Below are 23,792 nucleotides of genomic sequence, written 5' to 3'. Positions count from 1 at the left end.
TGGTAACCCCTCCCTGTCCGGGCCTCACCGCTCAATACGGGGCGGGGCCAACCCGATGACCCCTTGGCCCCCGCCGGGCCTCCGCCCTCCGGGCCCTTCCCGGCTCCCCGCCCCCGGACTCCCAGGGGACGCCAGAGGGAGCGGGGACCTGAGGTCTCCGCCCTCCAGCCCCTAGCCCCTCGGGGCAAAGCCGAACAGCTCCTTCCCTCTTCCGGGAGGGGCCCGGGGGCGGGGCTTTTCCTAAGGGGCAAGGCCAAGGCATCCAGAATTGGGGCGGGTAGGTGACAGGGTGGCCGGTTATTAAGGCTGAGGGTGGGAGGATTCCCAGGGTATTGGGGTCAGGGTGGCATTAGCCCAGCTCAAGCCTGGCGGGGCTGACTCGGCGTCCTGCCCCTGCCAACCCTCCCCTGATAGCTCTGCTCTCTCGTGAGCAGAGATGGGAGATGGCTCTTGTGCTGCCCCTGGCGCTGCCCCTTCAGCCCCGCATCCGTCTGGCTCAGGGGCTCTGGCTCCTCTCCTGGCTACTGGCGGTGGCCAGTAGCCTCACCCTCCTCTGTAGCGGGCACCTCCTGGTCCAGCTTTGGCACCTTGGCACTTTCTTGGCTCCCTCCTGCCAGTTCACTGCCCTGCCCCAGGTTGCCCTGGCAGTGGGGACGGTGGCTCTGGGCACAGGTCTGGTGGGTGCAGGAGCCAGCAGGGCAAGTTTAGATGCAGCTCAATACCCTCCCTGGCGAAGGGTCCTGGGCCCACTGCTGGTGGCCAGCACTGCTGGAGGTGGGGGGCTCCTGGTCCTCGCTCTGGGGCTAGCCCTGGTTTTACCTGGGAGTCTGGACACTGGGCTGGAGGAGGGCCTGGGGGCTGCCATGGCTCACTACAAGGACACAGAGGTGCCCGGACACTGTCATGCCAAACAGCTGTTGGATGAGCTGCAGCTGAGGCACCACTGCTGCGGACGCCATGGGTACAAGGATTGGTTTGGGATCCAGTGGGTCAGCAGCCGTTACCTGGATCCCGGTGACCAGGACGTGGTTGAGTGAGTGACTTGCTTCTCTCCTCCTTCTCCTCTTCCTACTCCCTTGAAACCCCACCTCACCCAGACAGGCAATAAATGGAGCATAGTGATTGAGAGAATGGGTTAACAGCTCTGCCATTAGTTACCTATGTGACCCAGGGCCTGTTACCAAACTGCTCTGGGCCCATTTCCTCATCTGTAGAATGGAGATAACAATAGCACTTATTTTACAGAGTTGCTGTGAAGACAAATGAATTATACACACCTGGCACATAGTAAACCAATCAATAAATGTCTTACTCTTATCAGGCCTCTATCTCCAGACACCCTGACACCCCTGCCCCTCCCTTTGCAGCCGGATCCAGAGCAATGTGGAAGGCCTATATCTGATTGATGGGGTCCCTTTCTCCTGCTGCAACCCCCACTCACCCAGGCCTTGCCTGCAAAGCCGGCTCTCAGACCCTCATGCCCACCTCCTCTTCGATCCCCGGCAGCCCAACCTAAACCTCTGGGCCCAAGGATGCCACGGGGTGCTGCTGGGGCACCTGCAGGAGTTGGCGAGCACACTGGGCAGCATGCTGGTTGTCACCATCCTGCTGCAGGTGAGTCAGCAAGGTGAAGTCTCCCTCCATCTGGGCCTCCTCACTGCCGCCAACCCTGGGGCCCCTGGAACCTCACTGACCTCTTTCCCCTGGATTTCCCCACAGACTCTGGTGCTTCTGGGCCTGCGGTACCTGCAAACTGCGCTGGAGGGGCTTGGAGGAGTCATCGATGGGGAAGGAGAGACCCAGGGATATCTCTTACCTGGTGGGCTCAGAGACATGCTGAAGACAGCATGGCTACAGGGAGGGGTTGACCACAGGCCAGCACCTGAGGAGGGCCCTCCAGAAGAGGCACCTCCTAAGGAGGGTCTACCTGAGGCCTAGTGGCCTGGAGCTTGGGGTGGGGAGGACGGAGGGGCGGGGGGGGGGGGCCGCGGACAAGACTGGAAACCTCACAACTTACCAACGCCTCACGTGGAAGGGAAAGGGGGTCCTTGGGATTAGAGGGGCTAAGGATAGTCAGTGAGCTGGACTGGGCACGAGAAAAAAACAGGGGGCCCAGGTCCTAGCCCTTGTGGCCAGAACCACCCAGGAACAGAAAAACACAGGGGAAAGTGATGGGAAAGTGACATAGGAAGGACTGGAGACTGCTTCTGGTGCAGACTCAATAAAGCTTTTGGACTGAAGCCACTGATTTGTCTCTTCAAGGGGGGTGGGGGCCCTGGGAGAAAACCGATTTCTGTCTAGGAGAGAAGCTAGGACTCCAAGGTTTTGGATCTGGCAAGGACCAAAATGCAACAACCAGACTTGGAAATGAAGGAAATCAGAGTCCTTCCAGGTTGAAATGTTTTATTCTGGAGGTAGGAGGGGGGCAGCATGCTCAGGTGGGGAGGGTCCAGCCCAGCTCCCCCAGGCCCCCAGTGCATGCCCAGCCCCAATAAGTTACCCAGTTACTCAGCCGCCCTCCCTCCTTAGTCAGTCTGTCCTGCTCCGCCCCAAACAAGGCCGACCTGGCTCAATACAAGGGCCGCTTGTCCCCCACAGCCTACGGGCAGTGCCACATGGCAGGCTGGGGGAGGGGAAAAGCAGCCGGGCCACACCCGGGGCTGAAGGGGCAGAGGGGCCGCCCATGGCTCTGAGGAGTCAGGACTTGGAAAAACGGCGTCCTGGGCAGGCCAGGGGCCCAGTCCCACAGGTCTGTGCCTGATGACTTGTGGTCGGGTGGGGCATCTGTCACACCTCTACGGCTGGATCTGAGCCTCGGCCCTGCCGCTGTAGCTGCTCCTCCTGCTTCATCTTGGGTTTCTCTGTCCGCGTGTGCCACACCAGAACCTGTCCCGGGAGTGCTACCATTAGAGTCGGGCCCAGGTGTAGCCAGACCTCCGGAACCCGCTGTGTAGACCAGATTCTCCAACTCCCTCTGTATACAGAGTGTTGGCTGCAAAGTGAAGGGCAGGGCCAGGGGAGGCCTCAGTGACTATAAAATGGGGCCTTATCCCTTATGCTCTCCATGCCACACGGGTGCCTAGGACTCTGGGAGACAGTGGCGCGGCAGACCACTCTTCTTCCCTGGCTCCCAGCTTCCCCTTCAGTAGAGTAAGCAAGGTTGCATCTGAGTTCTGCAGGGTCCCTCCTGGTTCAAACACCCATCCATCCTTTGATCCTCCTCCCCAGGGCCTCACTCCACTTCTCCTATCACCTGTCCACCCCAGAGCTATGTGACCCAGCTCCATCCCCTTACCCGAGTGCAGTTGGCAGCCCGTGGCTCCAGGTCCTTGGGATCCACGAGGTGGCTCAAGAGACTGCTCTCCAGGTGGCCCCGGGGAGCAGTTGCGTCAAACTGCGCATTGGGCTTAGCCAACAGCAAAGGCAGGGCAACCGCAAATCCCGCCATATCCATTGGGAAGGGCCTGTTGGGCTCCCACGCCGTGTGGAAGCCCACAACCCGGCCATCCTGTACCCGAGGGCCCTCGAATCGCAGGCCGCCCACCAGCCCCACGGGCCACACTGAGACACCGCGGGTCCAGCGCATCTAACAGAGGTCAGGAGACAAGAAACAGACAGGGGGTGGACCAGGGGAAAGGGAGAAGCAGGAAGGACCACTTGGGTCACTCTACCCCACTGCTCCTCCCTCTTCACCCAACAGCCTAGAGCAACACTGGTAACCAAGGCAACAGAAGAAGCTGGCCCCACTGGCTCTCTTTCCCAACCCCATTCCAGTGCTCACCTCCTCAAAGAGTTCCCGGCTGTAAGTGTTGTCATCATCAGCAAAGTACACGACTCCCCTGGTTCCTGGGGTGGGTGGGTCCTTCTGTCCTGCCACGGCACCCCCTCCATTCCGGAGCCAGTCCAGGGCCCTGTTCCGCTGCTCTACACCACGGGGTCGAACCCAGCCTGGCTCACCCTCCCGAAGCCGCTGGGCCTTGGGGGTGAGAACCGCCAGATGTGTGAAAAGGAGGCCAGAGGCAGCCAGCAGCCCCGAGACCAAGGGGGTGGGGCCCTCAGCATCCTCCACCAGCAGCCAATGCAGCCGGGGCACCAGGCTCAGGGTCTGGGACAGCCGCACCAGTTCCGCCTTCTGCACCAGCCTGTGGGGTAAGATGCAGCAGGAGCAAGAGGGGTAGGCACCATCTGTCCATTCTCCCGCCAGGAGACATAGCTTCTCCTTCTAGGGCCACTTCTAGCATCCCCCACGGCTTTTCCCCAACCAATACTCCAACTCCCCTTCTTGCCTGTCAACTTCACACTGACACCCACCTGCCCTGTTCTTGTAGTCCACGTCTGTTACCCACCTCAGCCCCAGGGCTGTGGGAGACTAAAAGTGAAGCGCAGACTTTGGAATCAGATCTGGGTTTGAATGCCACATTTGTAACTTATTAGCTACGACATCTGGGGGAAATGGTTCACTCTCCCCAAGCCTCAGTTTCGTTGGCAGTAAAATGGAAATAACAGCAATGTTGTTTTAAAGATTAAGTAAGATAATGACTTTCTAAAAAAACCCCGAGGACCAAGTTCTCTTCCTCCTGTGCTTGGGTTTCCAGGTAGAGGAATTTAGAGGAGCCCCTTGACTCATTCCTCTCAGGGGAGGAAGGTTTACCTGAGTTTAGACAAAGCACTACTAGGAAGGGGTGGCCCAGTCTCTTCTAGTCCTCTTTATCCTTCAGATTGGCCTGCCTGCACAGGCTTGGTGGTGTGTGTGTGTGGAGGGGTCGGGGTCTTGAGCTGCCTCCTCTTGGATGGCTCAGTCCTCTGATTTCAGGGAGCTGTTAGCAGGCCCTTTGGCTGCATTTCGAAAACCACCTTCCCCAGTTAGTTTGAATCAATAATAAGGCTACATTTTTTTTTTTTTAAGTAAAGTACAGCACCTGGTAAGAGTAAACACACTGTAAATTATAGCTAGTGTAACTATTTCTAGACCTGGGATGACTAGGGCCAAGCCCTTTTCTACTTCAATTTAGTCAGGAGTTCCTAAACTTTCTCACCAAAGGATCCCTAAGGACAGAGAGTGAACTCATTGGCAAGTTCCACATTTTTTTGAAACTTTATTGTTCTCTCTTAAAATGTCTCGGGGATATTCTACTTCATAGTACACCCCTGTCTATTTCACTAGAAAGTAACCATTTTCCCACAAATCCTTGAGTAAAGATGTGGTTCATTTATCCTGTCACTTGGCATGCTCTAGTTTGAGGGGCATCTGGTGACCCAGTGCCTCCCCAAAGTCCTCGTCAACCCCAACCTCTTGGTCCGTGCAGGCCTCTTGGGTGCACCAGAGCCCATACCTGGCATAAGTGGGGGTAACAACATAGATAGTAGGCAGGGCCTCAGGTTCAGGGGGCTGGGCAGGGGCAGGGGGTGGGCGACGGAGATCAGCTTGGAGCTGGGAAATCCTCAGATCCTTCTGCCGGAGCTGCTCTGCTGCTGCCCGCAGGGGAGGGAGGCAGTCACATGGCTGGCCTGGACACAGGAAGCAGGAATGGGGCAGAGAACCACAGCACACATGAGTGTCCCAAAGGGCCATAATCTTCTTACAACACCTCTCTAAAACACCTCCGGTGGTGGGGAACTCACCACCTCAATTAGCAGCCCCTCTCCAACTTTAATAAATTCCATCTGTTACAATTTTCATTTGGATATTGAGCTGATTATCTGCCTCCATCCTTTCTACCTACTGGTCCTAATTTTGCCTTTTGGAGCCATAAAGAACAAGTCGAGCTCCTAAAACAGGACAGTCCTTCAAACACCTGAGGATCATGCAGTGACCCTGTCTGGAAGTCCCTGCCTAAGAGGCGGAGTTCAATCTGTTTCCTTGGTTGTGTGACCAAAGACTCATTAAATTCATCGGTTCCATTACTGGATAAATATTTATTGAATGCTCCTCGTGGGAGGCACTGCCTTAGGTGCTGGGGATGTTTCAGGGAACAAAGCAGACATGGTCCCTGCCCTCATGGAGCTTTCACTTTATGGAGGAGGCAGACACTAAGCAAAGTAAGCAAAGAAACTACAAATTGTGATAAGGGCCATGAAGGAAGCAAATAGGATAGAGAATAAAAGAGAATCCAGAAAAAGAAGTTACTCTAGCTAAGGCAGTCAGGGAAGGCCTCTCTGAGACTGTGACATCTGAGCTGAGAGCTGAAGGATGAGAAAGAGGCAGCCGGGAAAGAGCTGGAAGGAAGGCACCGCAGACAGAGGAAACAGGTTAAAAGCTTGAGGGAGCAATGAACGTGCGGTTTTCGAGACGCTGTCTTGAAGCCAGTGTGGCCGGAGCAGAGCGAGCGAGAGGGTTAGGAAATGGGGGTGGAGAGGCAGCCGGCGGCAGGAGCATGCGGGGCCCTGCATGCTCTGGGAAGGAGTCTGGGCTTCATCCGAGGGGCGGCGGGCAGCCGCGGTGCGATCTAGCAAGGGGAGTGCGCCCGGCGGCCGCAGAGCGCTGTCAGAGGGCCGAGTCGGATGAATGGTGTCTGCGCGGGGGTTCATCCCCAGGGCGGGATGCACGGCGGCGGGCGCCCGAGGGCTGGCCCGCCGGACCCCCGCCCCGCTCCGCTCACCGAGCTGCACCAGCGCGTAGAGGAGGCCGGCGATCGACACCAGGAAGTAGGCGAGAAACACGTTCTTCAGCTTCAGCTTCATGGCCGTGCCGCCGCCGGCGTCGGGGCAGGCGGGGTCGGACCGGGGCTAAGGGTCCCCGCCCCCCGCCCGCCTGCAGGCCCCGCCCCCGAAGCGGCCCCGCCCCGTGCCCCGCCTTCCTCAAGCTCCTCTCGGCCCCAGCTCCCAGGAGCTGCGGCTGGCGGCACCCATCGGGGTCCACTTCCGGTCAGTCTGCAAACGTCCCCCCCCCCATTAGTTTCCGGTCCCATCTCCCAGTTCTGGGAACCACGGGAGTGGGTGACGTCATATCCGGCGTGTCAAACGCGCGTGGCCCGCAGTCGGAAGCCGAGTAGGAGCACGTGGAGCAATTTTGAGAACTTCCCTTTGAACTGTAGTCCTTGTGCCGATTTCCTCCTCACATTCATTCATTCATCCGTCAGTCACAGCACCCAGTAACAGTTGCTCAATAAATACTTAATGAATGAATGAAATCGAGGGCCTATCACGTGCCAGGCCTGTGCTTTAGGTCTGTCTCTTAAACTTCTAATCCTGAGACAGTCGGTATTGTCCCCATTTTATAGATAAGGTTGACAGTTATGTAATTGCCATTGTGCAATTTTCTATATCTATTCTAGATAACTGACTCCAGGATCTGTACTGTTTCCTCTGACCTGAATTTCTCAGATAACAATGGGGGTGTGTGCTGGGTGGGTTGCCAAGTCATTGGGCTATGTCCCATTGAAAATACTCCCTGAGCTGAGGAAGTCCCATGAACACATCCCCTAACTCCTGAGGGGAAGTAGTTTTGCCACCCCAAAATATGCCTTTTTGGCACATTATTTTAAGCTGATTAAAGAAATGACTCAAGAAGAGCCTTTTACCTCCCCTTTACCTGCCTAAAGGAATTCAGAGAGGAAAACCTGCTTAAAGGGAATGATTGCCTTAGCATCACAAGAACTAAGTGTGGCAGACGGAGAACTCTAACCAAGACTCTTGCTCTGTGTTCCATTGTTTCTGGGTGGCCAGGCAAGAATTTGTTTACCAAATGCTTGCTTTCTCATCTACCTGTGAATTGCCTACTTTCCCTTTGGAGTCTCAGATCCCGACTCCCTCTCCTTAGTCCAGAATAGCATATAAACAAACCCTAACTGCTTGATTTGTCTGTCCTCAGGTCCCATATTCTTAAGAAACTCCCTATGTACATGTAATAAATTTGGTTATTTTCTCCTAGTAATCTCATGTCAATTTGATTATTAGACCAGCCAGAGAACTTAGGCTTAAAAGGAAAATTATTTTTCCTCTCCCACATTTCTCATTAGGTACAAGTCATCCTGGGCAGTCATCTTCTCTGAAACCTTTCGAAAAATCTAGTTTCTGGTAAAATAACCTCTCAGATCTGTCGTCAGTCTACAAAAGGGAGAAAACTATTTCCTGTCACTAAAACAGTGGGAAATTTTTAAAAATACTGCGAGCTAAAGAGAAGTAGCCTTTAGTGTGAAAACATCTGACTACGTAGCTATTTGTGTTTCTATTCAAAAGGGACCCTATCAGCTCTGGTCAGCACTATTAACTAAGCCTACTAAAATCTTGTCATCGTAAGCAACGACCAAACCTGTAGAGAATTTCAGAGTGAGCCAAACTGAGGACATAGCGCATACTGTGGAGCAAGACCTCAAATGCTCCAGATAAGGGCAGTTTTGCATCCCACTAAAAGCAAAAGAGAAGACACCAAGGAAGGTGCACGAAATCCACTGGTGGTAGATTTGACGCAGGAGAAAGCATAGTGGGGAAATCTCTAGGATTGGATAAAAGGCAAAATGGAGACACACTGGTGGGAACAGAATAGTTAAATTAACGTTTACAGCACAGACAATGAGGGGTTCTGTGGTCTCGTGCTCTGGTAGTCTTGTGCTCTGGAGCCTGTGGTTGGGCCTTTAGGGGAAGGAAAATAAAATGATTGACATTTCAAAGGTATGTTATCTTAGATGCACAAGAACGATGGACAGAGCTCACTTAAAGATTGACCTCTGCTAAGGAAGCTATAGGCCTGGGATGTGACTACTCGCTATGACCTGCCCAGTCAGGAATTTATGATCAGACCATCCTGTGGATTACTTTTGGCCACTGAGCTTGTCAGGCCTGCCACGTGGTCCCCGAGCTCGCCAAGTTTATTGCATAGCCCCTTTGTTCACAATCTGACGATTTTGTGGGGCTCCTCTATAAAAATACTGGTATCTAGCAAACTGAGGAAGGCTTGCACTTGCTCATTTTGCTGAATGGACAAGGCTTATGCTGAGGCTAGATGAAAATGTCAGACCCTCAGTCTTCTAAGCGTCTGTGATTCAGGCCAGAACTAGAGACATGGACAGTTATTTATGGTTTCTCTCTTTATTGTTTCTCCTTTTATCAAAACCTGTCACAGCTGGGGGCCAAGAGGAAGTAAAAAAAAAATTCTCACAAATATGCTCCCGCATCCCCAGTGAGTCCTCCCCACCCCCACCCAGAGCTTCAGGCCAACCCTGGGCACACATGATCATCTCCCCCCACCCTCAGCCTTCCCCCAGTAATAAATACAGGTGACCGTGATTCAATGAAACCACAATTGATTTCTCCATTTTAAATGCCCCTCAAGGGGACAAAAAGGGGGCAAAAGAAATTTAATGCCCACCCCCTCTTAAAGAGTGGAAACTTCTTTCCCCTAAGGGACAGGGGAGGTAGAACTGCCCCTGTCAGAACTGCAGCAGCTCTAGAAGGAATCGGAGAGAGGAAAGGTTGGGAAGAGAGGGAAGGGGAAGTTCTCTGCAACCTCACTCCTTTGATCCATTCATCCCTTATCAGGTAAAGGGTGGTCCCAGCCTATCAGTGGGGCATAAACAGGGGAGGGCTGACAGAGCCAAGAGGAAGAAATAAGAGGGAAAGCAGTTTGGTGAGGTGGGAAGGGGAAGGAGAAAAGGAGCCCTAAAGCTCACCTCCCTTATCTTCTTCCAAGAAATGGCATCAACACTCGAGAGGCATGAATGGACAGGGTCTGGAGGATTCAGGACCCAAAGAAGAAAGGAAAGACAAGGGAAAGCAAGGGCGCTGTGGTCCCCAGGTCTTCACAGGTAATGTGCTCCAGACAGAGCAACAGTGTTGGGCGATGAAGGGAGATTTGGTGTCAATGGGTGGGAGAGGTCAGATCACAATAGGAATTCAGAGCCCAGGGACAGCCCTCTCATCCTGCCCAGATGTTGGCAGAATCTGGGTCTTAGGGGGGACGGTCAACTTCAAGGCAGAAGAAAAGAGTAACTCTTGTCACCACCGCACCCGTCCCACCCGGCAGCGTCCCTTGGGTTATCGCAGGTGAATACTCCAGTCGGATGCCACGTTGACGCCAGGCTTGCGCAGGACCAACACGGAAGTCTCAGGGTCATGCTGGAAGGACAGGCGGCTTTCAGGAGATCCTGCTGGAGGAAGAAAGAGTGCCACAGTCAGAGCAGTAACAGCTCCTTTCCTACAGGCAAGGGGTCCCAACCGTGCCCCTGCTTCCCCCCTTTCCTCACCCTGGAGGCAGGTCACTCACCGTCTGTCTGGAGTACTACGGCAGCTGGCTTTCCGGCCCCTATTATCACCACCCGCTCAATCCACACTGGTGTCTCAAAGTGGCCTTTGGGGTCTGCTGAGCTGCAGGGAGCAACAATGGATGCCCATCAGAGAGAAAGGTGTTGGAGCAGGAGGAGGAGACCCAGGGCAAGGTCATGAGGCAGTGAGCTGTGAGCATCGCCAAGGCCCAGCCGCCTCCTGAGGCTGCCAAGGCGGAACGGACACCTCATTACCTGGAGACAAGGGTGTTGCCAGAGAAGGAGAATCGACGCAGTAGGAACTCATGACGAGTCTGATAGTTGAATGTGTGCCCATCATCTAGAAAGAGCTCTCCTTGGGCTGTACCCTGGGGAGGAAGTGGAATCGGGGAGAGCCTGAGCCCAAGAGGAAGTGAGGGGCCCATCCCCAGGGGACTGAATCCTAGGAAGGGAGGCAGATGGCTGAGGAGGCTCTCTGCCTATGCTCTCACCTGGGGGCTGAGTGCAACGAAAAGAGTGATGGGGTCATCCTTCATACAGTCTGAAGAACGCCGCACTCGCATCCATCGAGGTACGATTGTCCCTCCACGCTGGAACACAGGGATCTAGGGCAAGAGCAGCGCTGGCATGAAGTCACCCTGTTGTCCGGCCTCGGTCCTGCAGCATCCTTTGCTCTTGCCCGTCTGCAGTACTGCACCTCAAAGCACACACTCTCTCCCCTTCTGGAAACCTACAGGCAGAAGGAGCTGGCAGCCGGGCCAGGCATACTCACACTGCTCAGAGTTACAGGCAGGTACAGGGTCTGGGGACCATGATGCTTCTGGTAACTCTGAACGTCATACCACACCTGTGGGCGGCAGGAGATACACTCGGTCACTCCCAGCACAGCGGCCCCTCCCCATTTATCCCTTTCGGCCTCCACCATCATTCCCCACCACGCCCTTCCTTAACTCACCTCCCCTTGGCCAGGCAGATAGACCTGCACACCATGAGCCCCTAAGTCTGAAACAGGGTGCACCAGCAACGCATCCCCTAAAACACACCAGAATCAACTCTCAACTGAGGCAATCAGTTCCCAGAGGGGGCACGGAAGCGCCTGCCTCCTTGCACCACCAGCCTCCCTCGCTCCTCCCTCCCTGGGCATCCACACAGTCTCCCATAGTGCTTACTTCTCAGCCCTAACCCCGCCCACCACCAGCTGTCCCCCCATTTCTCACCAAGCAGGAACTGATCATCTATACTGAAGGTGGTCACATCCTGAGGATAATGCACCCACAGGGGCCTAGGAAGGACGCAAGACAAGAAAGGAAGACACTCCCTCAGGAACTGGGGATGAGCACGGCGCAGGGGGAAGACCCAGGCGCTTACAGCCAGTGGGGCGGGCTTCAGGCCTCAGCTGGCCAGGCATCTCACTCCCTAACCCATCTCCCTGCCTCCCCCTGCCCTGTCCCCTCCGCAAACTGTTCTGCACAGCAGCTTTCCAGTGGCCACTTGGTTATCCTGGCCTGAAAGGCCCTCCAGGATCAGGTCGGATTTTCCTCTCCCACCTCATCTACCTCTCCCTCTGGATTCTTACTCCTGAAATGGAGTAGGAAAAACACACTGGTGTTTTCTACTCCTAGAACACACCAAACTCATTTCCACTTTAGAAGTTTTCCACTTGGAGTCTCCTCTGTTTGGAACATTCTTCCTCTAGATCACAAAAATCTCTTACTCATCAGTTAGGCCTCATCTCACATGGCCTTCTTCTCAAAAAGGCCGTTTGTGGAACCTAATTCCATTACCCTCTCCTATTTCTTCAAAGAGCTTATCATTACGGGCAATTTTCTTATTTATATATTTGTTTACATGTCTGTCTGTCTGTCTTCCTCTCAAGAATGTACATTCCACAAGGGTAAGACGCTTGTCTGCCTTGTTTCGGGATCTGGGAATAGTGATGAATGATGCCTGGCATGTCATAAGCACCCAATTATGTCCACTGCTATTCGTCCTTGTTAGTCTCTGCTTACTTTTGACCTTGAAATCAGATTTTCCTCCTTCCAAGGCCCTGGGGAGTGAAGACAGAGGCCCAGGAACAGAGCTCAGTCCCTACTGTCCCCAGGCACCTCAGCCCATACGACACAGACCCAGCTGATTAGCTCACCTCATGACGGGCATCCCTGCACGATGAGCCTGATAGAAGAGGGTGTACCAGAAAGGCAGCAGAGAATACCGCTGGCCCAAGGCATCTCGGATTAAGTCGTGGTACTGAGATGGTAACAGCCACGGCTCTCGCCGCCCCGTGTCCAAGTGGGCGTGTGCCCGGAAGAATGGCTGGTAGGCACCCATCTGGTACCAGCGCACAAGCAGTTCAGGATCTGGATTCTTGAAGAAGCCGCCCACATCCGCTGGGAGAGGACATGGAGGAAGCAGGTTGGAAAAGAGGGGGAAAGACAGCCGCTGCCTAGGAGCTCCCCAAACCCTCACGCTGGACTCTCAGCTCCCTGTTCACACCCAGGTCCTGTGCCCTCTGCCTTGCCCCTCTCCCACCAAACCGAGGACCCCAAATTCTTCCCCCTCTCACCCCCACAGAAGGAAAGTCCCACCAGCCCCAAGCTGAGACACATAGGGATAGAGATCTTCAGATGGTCCCATTCGGCAGTGTTGTCCCCTGTCCACACAGCTCCTGAGGAAGACAAGAGGGAGGGAGCTTGCAAACAGTGACGGCTCAGCATTTTACATAGCTGACCTCCCTGACCTGCCACATCTGCTCTGGGGCCCCCAGGGTCCTGCAGAAGACGGCAGAGTTCACTAGAGCACTTGAACGGACCTCCCACTCCCTGGACCCCCTTCAAGTGCAGAGCCCGGAGGATATAGCGTGCAGCTCCCACAGGATGGCTGTGTGGGCAGATTTCTCGGAGAACCAGGTCTAGGCCCACGGCTCCTCCCATCAGGCCCTCACACCTGCTCCGGCTCTATTCTCCAAATCTTACCAAAGCGCTGGGAACCAGCAAAGAAAGCCCTGCTCAGGACAAATGGGCGTTCCACACCCCCGGAGCGTAGCACCAGCCCATCAGCAGTCGCCATGTGCTGAGTGGAGACAGCAGAGAGGAAGGGCAGTGAGGAGCAAAAGCCAGCTGTCACCTATTGCAGGTTCCCCAGCCCTCAGTCCCTCCTCTCTCAGCCCCTTACCACGTAGAAGCCATAAATGTTATGCACGTCTCGATGCTCCCAGCCCCCGTAATGCTGGGCGTCCTTGAGCATGGTGACCTCAGGACCATTGAAAACAGATGGTTCATTCATGTCATTCCAGACATAGAGGTTGGGAGCTGAGCCCTGAGGACACAAGGCACAAATGGGGACAGAAGGACAAAGGGGAGAAAAAAGACAGTGTCAGAGCAAAGAGCTCCTAGGAATCCAGAAAGATGCATTTCTCAGGGATCATCAAGCCTCCCTGATATATTTACAGGCAACCAACCATAGCCAGGTTAACAAGCAGAGGATTCAAGGAGGCAGGGTGGGAAAGACAGACGCAAGCCGGGAGAGGCCTACTATACCTCGTAATTGTCAAAGTTGAACATGTTAGCCCACCAGGCCCTCGTTGCAGGATTGGTGAAGTCAGGGTAACCAGCTGCGCCTAGGAGAAGTTAAGGGTGGCTATCAACCCTCAAGGGGCAAAATGGCCACCATTCTACCTCCTTCATCTCCCAATAATCTCTGTCTCAATTCTGGGCCTGCACCACCTACCTGGCCAGCACCAGCCCTCGTAGTCAGAGCCATCCCGGGTTTTAACATACAGACCCTGGTTCTGCAACTCTTCATGGATGCGGTAGCTAGAGTCCACCTTGATGTGGGGATCCACAATGGTGACCAGCTGGGAGAGAGGAACACGGGTGGTCAGAGCTCCCCAGGGCTACTATGTCAGAGACCAACCGTGGCTGCAGTCCTCTTACCTTCCGCCTCTTGGAGGCCAAGTGCTCAAGCATGGTGAGGGGCTGGGGGAAACGGCTGGGGTCCCAGGTGAAGTACCGCTTGCCATCCGCATGCTCAATGTCCAGCCAGATGACATCACAGGGCAGGTTGTGATCATCGAAGCCCTGATTGACTTCCAGCACATCAGCCTCATCCCGGTAGTTCCAGCGGCTCTGGTGGTAGCCGAGGGAGAAGAGCGGGGGCAATGCCTGGGTCCCTGCAGGTTCAGTGAGGGACAGGGGTCACTGTGGGACCAGGCCAACCTGGGGCCAGTGGGGACACCCAGAAATTGAGGGAGGCTTGTCAACTAGAGAGGCTAAAGGACACAGGACTTCTGAAAATGCAGTTACCCTCTCAAGAAGTTAAAGGGCGGAAAAGGAGGCTGCTGGCTGACAGCACGGGGCTGCCAGTACCTGTGAGACTGGCATACTGCCGGAAGACATCCGAGACGGAGGGCCCAAGCAGCAGGAAGACATCGATGATGCCGCTCTCCGACATCCAGCGGACATCTGTCTGTGGGGTCTCCCCAGAGCCCTGCAGGTAGTCGAGCATCTTCCCAAACAGGGTCTGTAGAGGGGACCAGAGAGAAGTCCAACACACGCCCTCTCATGCCCCAACCCCAAGACACAGCAGCAAGGTTCTCCTCAAAATCTTCACAAGGCTGGCTCCTAACGAGTCACTTCGGGCTAAGATTAAGATACCTCCTCAGTGAGGCTTTCATGGACCCCACCATTTAGCAGTACTGCCCCCGTACACACCACGTGACTGCGGCATGTTTCTCAGCACTTACCACCACTGAACTCATCTTGCTGTCTTTGCTATCTGCTTAATGCCTTCCTGAGAGTGGGGCCCTCTCCTACCTCAATGACCACTACATCCCCAGCACCCAGAAAAGTATCTAGTACAGGATACAAACTCAGTAACAAATACACTGACAATAAATGCAAAAAGGGCACTACCTTCCCCAGTGTGTGTCTTCTGGAAGTGACTGGGGAACTCACGGCTGCTCCCAAGGCCCTGGCCCCTTCTCTCGGCCAAGCCCAAATAGGCCATCTTCAACGCTCATGGCCCAGCACACCCGCCTCCAGGCCTGAGGACTCCCTCCCTTCCTGCTCCCTGCGCCTGTGCTCTCACCTTCCCCGCCGTGTTGGAGGATATGTCAACCCAAGTCTCTGCAGCATTGAGCCAGAAGATGCCCAGGTCCCGATGAGGACTATGTGCCAGGAGCACAGGCACAGACCCGTACAGGGCCATCGGGTTGTACAGCTCGTACTGGAACACATCCAAATTGTAGAGGCGATACGGCTCTCCACCCCTGTGGACAGACAGACAGACTGGCCCAGGCCCTGACACACACAACCCCCTCCCATAGACACAGGTGAGGGGGAAGAATTGACCCTCCTGCCCTTTTTCAAGGAAAAATTAAAAAAAAAGAATTTTCCAATCGCCAAAGGTGATCTGGGCACAGGAAGTGACCCATGCTTGTCCGTGCACATCTGCATGCACATCTCCCCACAGCCCTGACTTCCGACCCCTCTCTCCCCCTATACCCTGAGGTCACCATGGAACTCACTCGGTGACCTTCAGCCTCAGGCTGTCTGCATGCTCAGGGATCCCATACACATGCTCCATGCCTGGCAGAGAGAAGTCCAAACCCACAGACGTGGGGCCTGGAAGGAAAGCAAAAGATGAGTTCCAGAGCTTCTACCTGGCGAGGACTCCCTGCGCCCCTGCCCACGGCTCTCCCAGTCCCTTACCATATGGCTTGCTGTCAGAGTGAGTTTTGAATGTCTCCTCCCAGGCTCCTGGCTCATCTTTCTCTGCCTTCCCCTGGGTCTCTTCTGGCTGTGAGGAGGAAAGCAGACGAATACCCAATCACACACCACTTTTCTCTCTTCCCCCACCCATTTTCTAAATCCCATCCCTGATTGCAAGACTAAGCTCAAGTTTCTCGTGGGCCTTTCCCCTCCAACCTCCCAGCCAGCCCTGTGCTCCAACCACCCACCTCCACCGACTTGCCTTGTCACCATCCCCAGGAGCTTCCTTGGGCTGGGCCCCATCGCCCTCAGCTGGGTCTTTTGATCCTTGCCTGGAAGGTAGGAGAGCTGTCTGCTCCAATCCAGAGGGGGCAGGGACGAGGGGCTAGTGGAAGGAGGGGTGAGGGAATAGAGAGCCAAGGGTCCAAAGGAACGAAGGCATTGGAGGAAGGGACTGAATGTTAAAGCTTGGAGAGGGACCCCCAGAAAACAGATAAGTGTGCAAAGGACGAGGAGAGAAATGAGAAAGGGAAATGAGGAGTCAATGCTACCAGGAGGTGCCTTCCACACACAGGCCCAAATCATCAGCCTCTGCCGGCATTCCAAAAGACAGGCAGGTTCAAGGGCCTGGGTTCGGAAGCCAGTCCTGGCTCTGCTGCCTCCACGGAGAGACTCTGGCCCCATCTGCCCTCACTGGGCCTCAGCCTCTTAGCCAGACACGAGGGTTTTGCAAAGGCAAGTGGGTCATACCATGAACAAGCCTCTACAGATATACGCAGAGACTCAAACAGAGGTTGTGCCAAAGAATGCTTTCAAGGGAGGCTGGCAAACAGCTCTGCCCAGAGCTTCAGTGCACCCCAGCTGAGAGCCAGGAACCCCAGCAACAAGCAGCATCTCTCCACCGCTCGGCAAAGCCAGCTCCCTACATTCCTTAAGTACTTCCAACACATCATCTTCCTTCTCCCAGGGGACTCCCAGTCAGGAGAATAGGGAACAGGGACCAGATACCACATAGCTGGAGAAAGAGGTGATGAAGGGCAGGGCATGAAAGGGTCTGGGGCACCTTCCCCTGGGGGCCAGAGTGAAGGGTGGGTAAGGGAAGAGGAACGCATACAGTACCAGTGGCCATGGATTTACCTAGAGAAAAGGTTCTTGATCTTATCCCAAATGCTACCGAGCGTGAGACTAACTTTATCCGAGAAACTAGGGCAGGAGGAGATGGGTAGGGAAGGGGAAAAGGAGGCACAAAACCAACACAAAAACAGAAACATAAAAGTGAGTTTCAGTCGACAAACTTCCAGAGATGGGGCGGGGGGGAGGAAGAAAATAAATCTGGGAAATGTGATGGCGTGAGAAGGGGAAGAGGGAAAGGCACACCCAGGCAGGCCTCTCAGAGGAGGTGCACAGTGTACAGCTCAGGGACAAAAGTGACTGCCTCCTGGTCTGTAGAGGAAACGAAGACAACTGCAATCCAGCCTGCTTCCTACCCTCCCTGACAGTTTCTCCCAGCCCTCAGCCCCTACCTCGCTGTCCTGCCACTCTGTCTTCTCCCAGGAACCCAGTGCCAGACCCCATAACACACCTAAGGCTCTTTCACACTAGGTGGCCTTCAGTCCCGACCCCTGTACTCACGAGACCCTGGGGGCCCTCTGGTGCTCAAAAGCTAAGAGTCCTCGGGCATTGACACTGAGCAGAAGGCTGCGGTCTTCCAGCAGGTCAAGGCGGAATGGCCGTGCTGTCAAGATGATTTTATAGGGTCCTTCAGCCACGGTTAGCTCCACGCTGTTGTCGTCATGGCCAGAGACAGAAAGTCTGGGAAAGAGATCAAAAGAGATGTAAGGAAGTGCAAAGGAACAAGAGTGTAGCTGCAACACTTCACAAGGCGGCGGACTGGCAAAGAGCTATAGGCAGTGTGGTAACAGTGCAGAGATAGACAAACCCACCAAAGGAACCAAATAAAGAGCCTGGAAAGAGACCCAAGAATACTTAGAACACTGGTAGCACGGCAGCTCAGTGAGGTCAGGAGGACTAAGGGGGATTACTCAATAATGGAGATGAAAACCAGATTTCCTGCGTGGGAAATAATGTTATCATATTCCTACCTCATAACAGATACAAGTATCAACTCCAGGCAGATTATGACTGGAGGTAGATTAGGATTACTTAAACGTAATTTAGAAAATGCTAACAGCAAAAGATAAAAGACTGATACATCTGACAACACTAACATTCAGAACTTCTATTTATAAAAAGACAAGAAAAGTCTGAGAAACTATCCCAGGTTAGAAGAGCCTAAGGAGATACGACAACTAAATATAATATGGTATCCAAGATGGGATCCTGGAACAGAAAAATGGGCATTAGGTAAAAGCTCAGGAAATCTGAATAAAATATGGACTTTAGTTAGTTAGTACCAACTCGTTAGACATGACAAATGTACCACACTAATGTTAACAATCAGGGAAAACAGGAATGGAGAGTACACAGGAACTCATAACATTCTTACAACTTTCCTATGAGTCTAGAACTATTCTAAAATTAAAAAAATTTTTTTTTCAAGGTACCTTTAAGAAAATAAAATGAGGGGGTAGTTGGATGGCTCAGTTGGTTAGAGCGTGAGCTCTTAACAAGGTTGCCAGTTCGATTCCCACATGGGCCAGTGAACTAACTGCGCCGTCCACAACTACACTGAAAACAACAGTTTGAGCTCGGAGCTGAGCCACCAGTGGGCAATAGGTTGGCTCAGGCGTTAGAGGGCGGTGCTCATGACACCAAGGTCACTGGTTTGAGTCCCATGTGGACCAGTGAGCTGTGCCCTCCACTACTAGATTGAAAAACGACTTGACATCTTAGAAAAACACACTGTTCCCCAATATTCCCCAATAAAAAATAAATAAAATAAAAATAAAATAAAATGATAAGCTACAACCTGGGAAAGATAGCTTAAGTAAATATAAATGATAAAAATTGAATTAATATCAACACTAACGAATTTCTACAAATCAATAAGGACAAAAAACATAAAAGAAAAATAATCACAGGTGGCAATTACCATTTCACAGACCAGTGAGCCAGAATGACTGATAAACATATGAAGAGACGCTCAATCTCAATAAACTGGGAAAGACAACCAAGCCAAGACCACCACATGGTATCATTCTATACCCATTCTACTGACAAAAATTAAGTCCAACAGCACCAAGGGATGGGGAGGGTATGGATCGATGGGGTCTGTCATATACCACAGGTGGAAGTGTAAACTGGTAAGCCACTTTGGCATTATCTTGGGAAGTGGATCATTTCCCTATTCTAGCTCCTCTCCTAGCTATATGCCAAACAGAAACTCCTGCACAGGGACACAGGACACATGGACAAGAACATTCATGCCAACACTATGTATAGTAAAACACTGGAAACAACCCAAATGTCCATCAACAGAAATGGAAAAATAAGTTGGGATATAGTCATACAACATTATACAGCAGCAAAAATGAACTGGAGCCACGTGCAACAGAGTTAAATGAAGTTAGGTGAAAAAAGGAAATCCCAGAGGACATTCATTAATATACTATCCCTAGAAAGTTCAAAAAGGAACAAAACCACATCATTTATTGCTTAGGCACATATATACAAGTATGTACACGTGTTCATGTACATACACACACAATGCAACTGCAAAAACAAAAAGCCAAGGGGATGATCAAGTTCAGAGTAATGATCATCGCTGGGGTACAGGACAGTGACAAGTAGAGGGAAGTAGAGGGTTTCAAAGGTGGAGGATTTATGTTATTTTCTAAATTCAACACTTACTAGCCATGCATGGAACAATGGTGACAGTGAGTCATGACCTAAGAATTTGAGTAATCTTATTCCGAATATCTGAGGAAAAAGAAAAGAACTGAGACAGGGAGAAGGAAATAGAAGGGAAGGGAGGAAGGAACAACAGAGACACTGTATTTCTCGAGGGCAAGATCTGTGCCTTGTTCATTTCCTCTTATATCGCTAGCACCTAGCTCGGGACCTGAAGAGGAAGCGGTATCTGCTGAATGAATGAAGATTAAAAGGTGAAAGAGAAAATAAGTGAAACAGAGAAGAGAGAGAGAAAGGTTGAGGACAGTGGCAAGGAGCTAGTCAGCTATTATCCCAATGTGGGAAAGAAAGTCAGCTGTCAAATAAAAAATCATCCGGAAGGAAAAAGGGTCTATGGAAACGGATCGGTTTCCCTGGAAACATTTACCGAGCTGTGGGGGGATCCGCCACCAACACGTCTGGCACGCGGTATCGCGGCCTCCGGGGCTCCAGTTCATCAATCCTGATCCGAGTCATGTTCTTTTGAAGCCCTTGGAGCTCCAGCACCAGCAACACCTGTAGGGCAGAGGTTTGGATCTGGAGAAAGGAGAGGACTCCACCATGGGTTGCCCGCTAAACCCACTCCCTCCTGCGGGGTCTCTTCCTGCTAGCCCTCTGCCTAAAGGACCTGAGATCTGAATTCCTCACAAAGTACAAGTCCCAAGATTAGCCTAGGACAAGATGTTGGCTATAGGTTCCCCTTCCCGAACTGCCCCTTAGCCATTCCCCACACACACACCGGACTCTTTTCTCCCCTGACCTTGGTGACCTCGTTGACCAGATGGATTGTGACAGCATCCGGACCAAGCTGCAGAGAGTCCAGCAAGGCTCGGTATGGAGAAAGGCCTGGCCGTATGCTTCGCTGCCGCCTGCCAAGTGAAACGGTTAAGAACGTGGGAGGGCACTCAATGTCCACAGGTCCCCCTATCACCTGAAGTATCCCCAGGCTACCCTGTCTGCCATAAACACTTCCCACGTTACCCTATTTTCCATCTCACGCTACTAGAAATATCATACTTGCAGAAGGAACTCTCTTCACAGGTCTTAAAGTTGCTTCTATCCACAGCAAGGGAAATTCCCAGGCAGATCCCTAAACAAGCCAGTACCAAACCTGTCCAAGACCTAAGGAGAAAAAGAACAAAGAGGGGACAATCAGCATGGGTTCAGAAAGGGCCCCACCTTCAGAGGTAAAGTCCACAACCCCAAACGAGCTCAGAAAAGAGGGAAGAAAGACGGAGTCCCATTAAACAGAAAAGAAGGCAGAGTGGGCATGGGGTTAAGTGTCAGGCCTGAGGAATTGGCTCACTTATACCTTTTCTTTAAAAAGGCAGGGGAAGCGGACAAAAGATCTTTGGCCTTCAGAGACCCTGGAATTGACTCTGGTTACATCAGCATCTCAGAGGAAAGGAGCAGTAACAGCCAGCCCCAGGGGAAGTGGTGGTACCACGTATATGGAACAGGGAGACAAAAAAGGCATTTCCATGGCCAAGGCACTGGGTGGCGTTCCAGTGGAAAAGATGTACCCTCAGCACGCCTGCTGGTCACAGTTCCTGCGGTCCTAACACCCCTAGCACCCCAAGCATCCTGATCCTCTGATCTCCACTCCTGTATCTTCAAAATAAGTCACCACTATCACTGCCTAAGTCTGAAAGAATAACAATAGCTAACTTGTACTGAATCCTACTGTTCTCTCAGGGGCCTAGCTAACTGCTTTCTATCCCTAGTTTTCAACTCTGCCTGCAGTTTTTAAGCGTCAACAACCAGACCGCGGTGATTCTGATCTAACTGGTCTGAAGAGAAGCCTGGGCATCAGAATTTTTAAAAAGCTCCCTAAACAACTCCCATGGGCAACCACTGTTCAGAATCACTTCTTTCTACACACTACCTCTTTTCCTTTGATTTTCTCGGTGAATGTAGGGTTGAGGTTTTTCCCAGATGGGAAAATAGAGGCATAAAAAGTTCAATAATTCATCCAAGATTGAACAGCTAGTTAAGGGGTGAAATTGGGATTGAATTCAGCTCTGACTTTGTGGTCCATGTACTTTACGATGCACAATACAGCGCACTACCCACCGGCAGGGCCTGCCCCAAGGTTAACACAAACTCTTACTTCCCCAAGGTAGTATCAAATGACAGACAAGGGACTTAATAGGCTTGTTTAGTTAGTTTGAAGAATATATTCATCCATTCTGCATATATCCTAAATAGGGGTTCTCAAACTTTAGTGTCTGTTAAGAATCACCTATAGTGCTTATTAAATGAAGGTTCCCGAAACCCGGGAATCTGCATTTTAAACATGTTCTCCCAGTGACTGATGCAGGTAGTCCAAGAGCTTCCGAACAGAGGAGAAAAATACAAACAGAAACACAGGCTTCTTCTAAGCATTAAAGCTTTGCCACCTGCTAATAGGGAAACTAAAGAGTAGGGCCTATTATTACATACTGTCTCCAGCATTAGTCTCAGTACCTGCTTGAAAGCTAAAGAGCAAGACAATGACCAGAAAGATCACAGAACACAGTAGGCGCTCTGGTTCCAGAAGAATGTGTGAAGCCAGCCGGACCAGGCAGAAAGCTGAGGAAAACACCGGGCCTCGCGGTTTAATAGGCCAAGAAGAAATAAGCAGTAGCAAAACAAGCAGAAGAAATACTACCAGAAAATTCAACAGCCAGGCCTGCGGCCCAGGCCCTGAGCAGTGACTGCAGCAGGCACCCTGCCCCATTGAACCCCGGTGCACCTGCCCAAAGCAGCAGTAACCAGAAGTACAGTGGGTTAAATACGCTCTGGAGTCCTATTTGCACAATCTGTAAAATGGGTTTGGAAAGATGTCAACGGGGATAGGATTTCCAGAAGATCTTTCAGATGTGACCTGTTGGAAGGCCCTAGGAACTCAGGACCTAGGAACTGAATGCCCCTGAGCAAGAGATGGTCCAAAAGTCAAAATCAGGAATGAGCCACGGGGCAAGCGGCACCCGTTTATTGTTTCGGATCACAGGCTTCCAGAGAGTTGGGTTTACGACCCACGCTTTTTTCATCGCTGCACGCCTCTCCCACCCTAGTACATCCGTTAGATCCTGGTAAACGCTTTGTGGCGCTGGTGATTGTTTCGAACCGTTTTTTCGGGACTATAACCTCGAGAGCGCAGACCAAACCGTTCTATTACATGTCGTGTTTGAGCAACATCATCCAGCCAGACTGTGAACTTACTGGATCCTGCCCCAGCGGTGCCCAGTGAGCGTGAACACCGAACAAGCCAGGGCTGGTATCCGCGTGAAGAAGACAAGGGCAGGGCAGGGTTCGGGGCTCTGGGGGGAGGGCAGGAAGGGACTGCCGCCGCGCTGCTTCCAGCCCGGCTGAGGGGCCGCAGGGCAGCAGGATGCATTCCCGGAGGCCGGGCCGCGTCTCGTCCCCCGCCCCGATGGCCCCGCGCACTGCAGGAAGGAGGCGGCAGCGTTAACGGCCGCGAGCTGCCAGGGGAGGGCGGCGGCTGAGAGCGGCCGAGGCCAACGAGAGCGCACAGCTGCGGCCTTCCTGACCGCCGGAGCGGGGAGCACCAGAAGCATGGGCCCCCAACGCCGTGCGGATCTACCGCGAGCAGGCTGGGGGCGCTTGAGGCCGCCTCCAGAGAGACAAAAGGTGCTCGCGAGGCCAGGGGATGGCAGAGTCTCAGGAGGACATACAAGAATAGGAAATATAGGGCTTGGGGGGCCTGGGGGCGTCCCGGGCGCGCCCCCGGGTTCCGGGCTCCTCACCGCCTCCTACGCGCCGCCACTGCCGCTACCGCCGCCATCTTGTGCCGGGTTTGCTCCTTGACCCGGAGCCTCCCTTCCCCCCGCGCGCGTTGAGCCACGTATATTAGCGCCCGCCCCTTCCGCCTTTCGGATTGGCCCGACCCGAGAACGGTCGGGCGGCTGTCCCATTGGCGGAGCGCGCACTCTAAAAGCTCGCAAGGGGCGTGGCTGAAGGGAGGGGGCGGGACCGTCCAGAGCCAGGAGCTGTCCTACTTTACCAGCTCTAAGCATCAGACAGAGGCACTGGA

The 23,792-nt window shown here is 53.0% G+C and overlaps 3 protein-coding genes across 9 annotated transcripts; 1 reads left to right on the top strand and 2 right to left on the bottom strand.

Moving 5' to 3' along the window:
- The first annotated feature begins 43 nt into the window (after positions 1 to 43).
- Positions 44 to 2,243, top strand: ROM1 (retinal outer segment membrane protein 1). The gene is made up of 3 exons (XM_081064860.1): positions 44 to 1,033; positions 1,368 to 1,614; positions 1,720 to 2,243. The coding sequence occupies exons 1-3, from the start codon at positions 444 to 446 to the stop codon at positions 1,936 to 1,938; spliced, it is 1,056 nt and encodes a 351-aa protein (XP_080920986.1). The 5' UTR covers positions 44 to 443; the 3' UTR covers positions 1,939 to 2,243.
- Positions 2,244 to 2,388: 145 nt separating this feature from the next.
- On the bottom strand, positions 2,389 to 6,867 carry B3GAT3 (beta-1,3-glucuronyltransferase 3). Its single transcript, XM_081063738.1, has 5 exons — positions 6,600 to 6,867; positions 5,334 to 5,508; positions 3,782 to 4,142; positions 3,296 to 3,586; positions 2,389 to 2,886 (listed from the first exon to the last, which is right to left on the bottom strand). The coding sequence occupies exons 1-5, from the start codon at positions 6,679 to 6,681 to the stop codon at positions 2,788 to 2,790; spliced, it is 1,008 nt and encodes a 335-aa protein (XP_080919864.1). The 5' UTR covers positions 6,682 to 6,867; the 3' UTR covers positions 2,389 to 2,787.
- A 2,136-nt stretch (positions 6,868 to 9,003) lies between these two features.
- GANAB (glucosidase II alpha subunit) lies at positions 9,004 to 23,624 on the bottom strand. Of its 7 annotated transcripts, none has more exons than XM_081065056.1 (25): positions 23,506 to 23,623; positions 20,774 to 20,878; positions 20,517 to 20,625; positions 20,145 to 20,272; positions 17,540 to 17,719; positions 17,045 to 17,110; positions 16,166 to 16,239; positions 15,908 to 15,991; positions 15,724 to 15,820; positions 15,285 to 15,465; positions 14,564 to 14,717; positions 14,132 to 14,367; positions 13,926 to 14,052; positions 13,736 to 13,815; positions 13,371 to 13,514; positions 13,172 to 13,268; positions 12,763 to 12,864; positions 12,343 to 12,586; positions 11,417 to 11,481; positions 11,155 to 11,231; positions 10,972 to 11,046; positions 10,691 to 10,804; positions 10,455 to 10,567; positions 10,202 to 10,302; positions 9,004 to 10,085 (listed from the first exon to the last, which is right to left on the bottom strand). In XM_081065056.1, the coding sequence occupies exons 1-25, from the start codon at positions 23,541 to 23,543 to the stop codon at positions 9,973 to 9,975; spliced, it is 2,904 nt and encodes a 967-aa protein (XP_080921182.1). In that variant the 5' UTR covers positions 23,544 to 23,623; the 3' UTR covers positions 9,004 to 9,972. The 7 variants fall into 7 exon arrangements, with proteins under 7 accessions (XP_080921182.1, XP_080921184.1, XP_080921181.1 ...); XM_081065058.1 differs by having other exon boundaries at positions 9,004 to 10,082; XM_081065055.1 differs by having other exon boundaries at positions 15,908 to 15,995; positions 16,170 to 16,239.
- Between the last annotated feature and the right edge of the window lie 168 nt (positions 23,625 to 23,792).

This window comes from Rhinolophus hipposideros (assembly GCF_964194185.1).
Source record: "Rhinolophus hipposideros genome assembly, chromosome: 10".
Classification (NCBI taxonomy): Eukaryota; Metazoa; Chordata; class Mammalia; order Chiroptera; family Rhinolophidae; genus Rhinolophus; species Rhinolophus hipposideros.
This window is presented reverse-complemented; position numbering and strand designations above follow the sequence as displayed.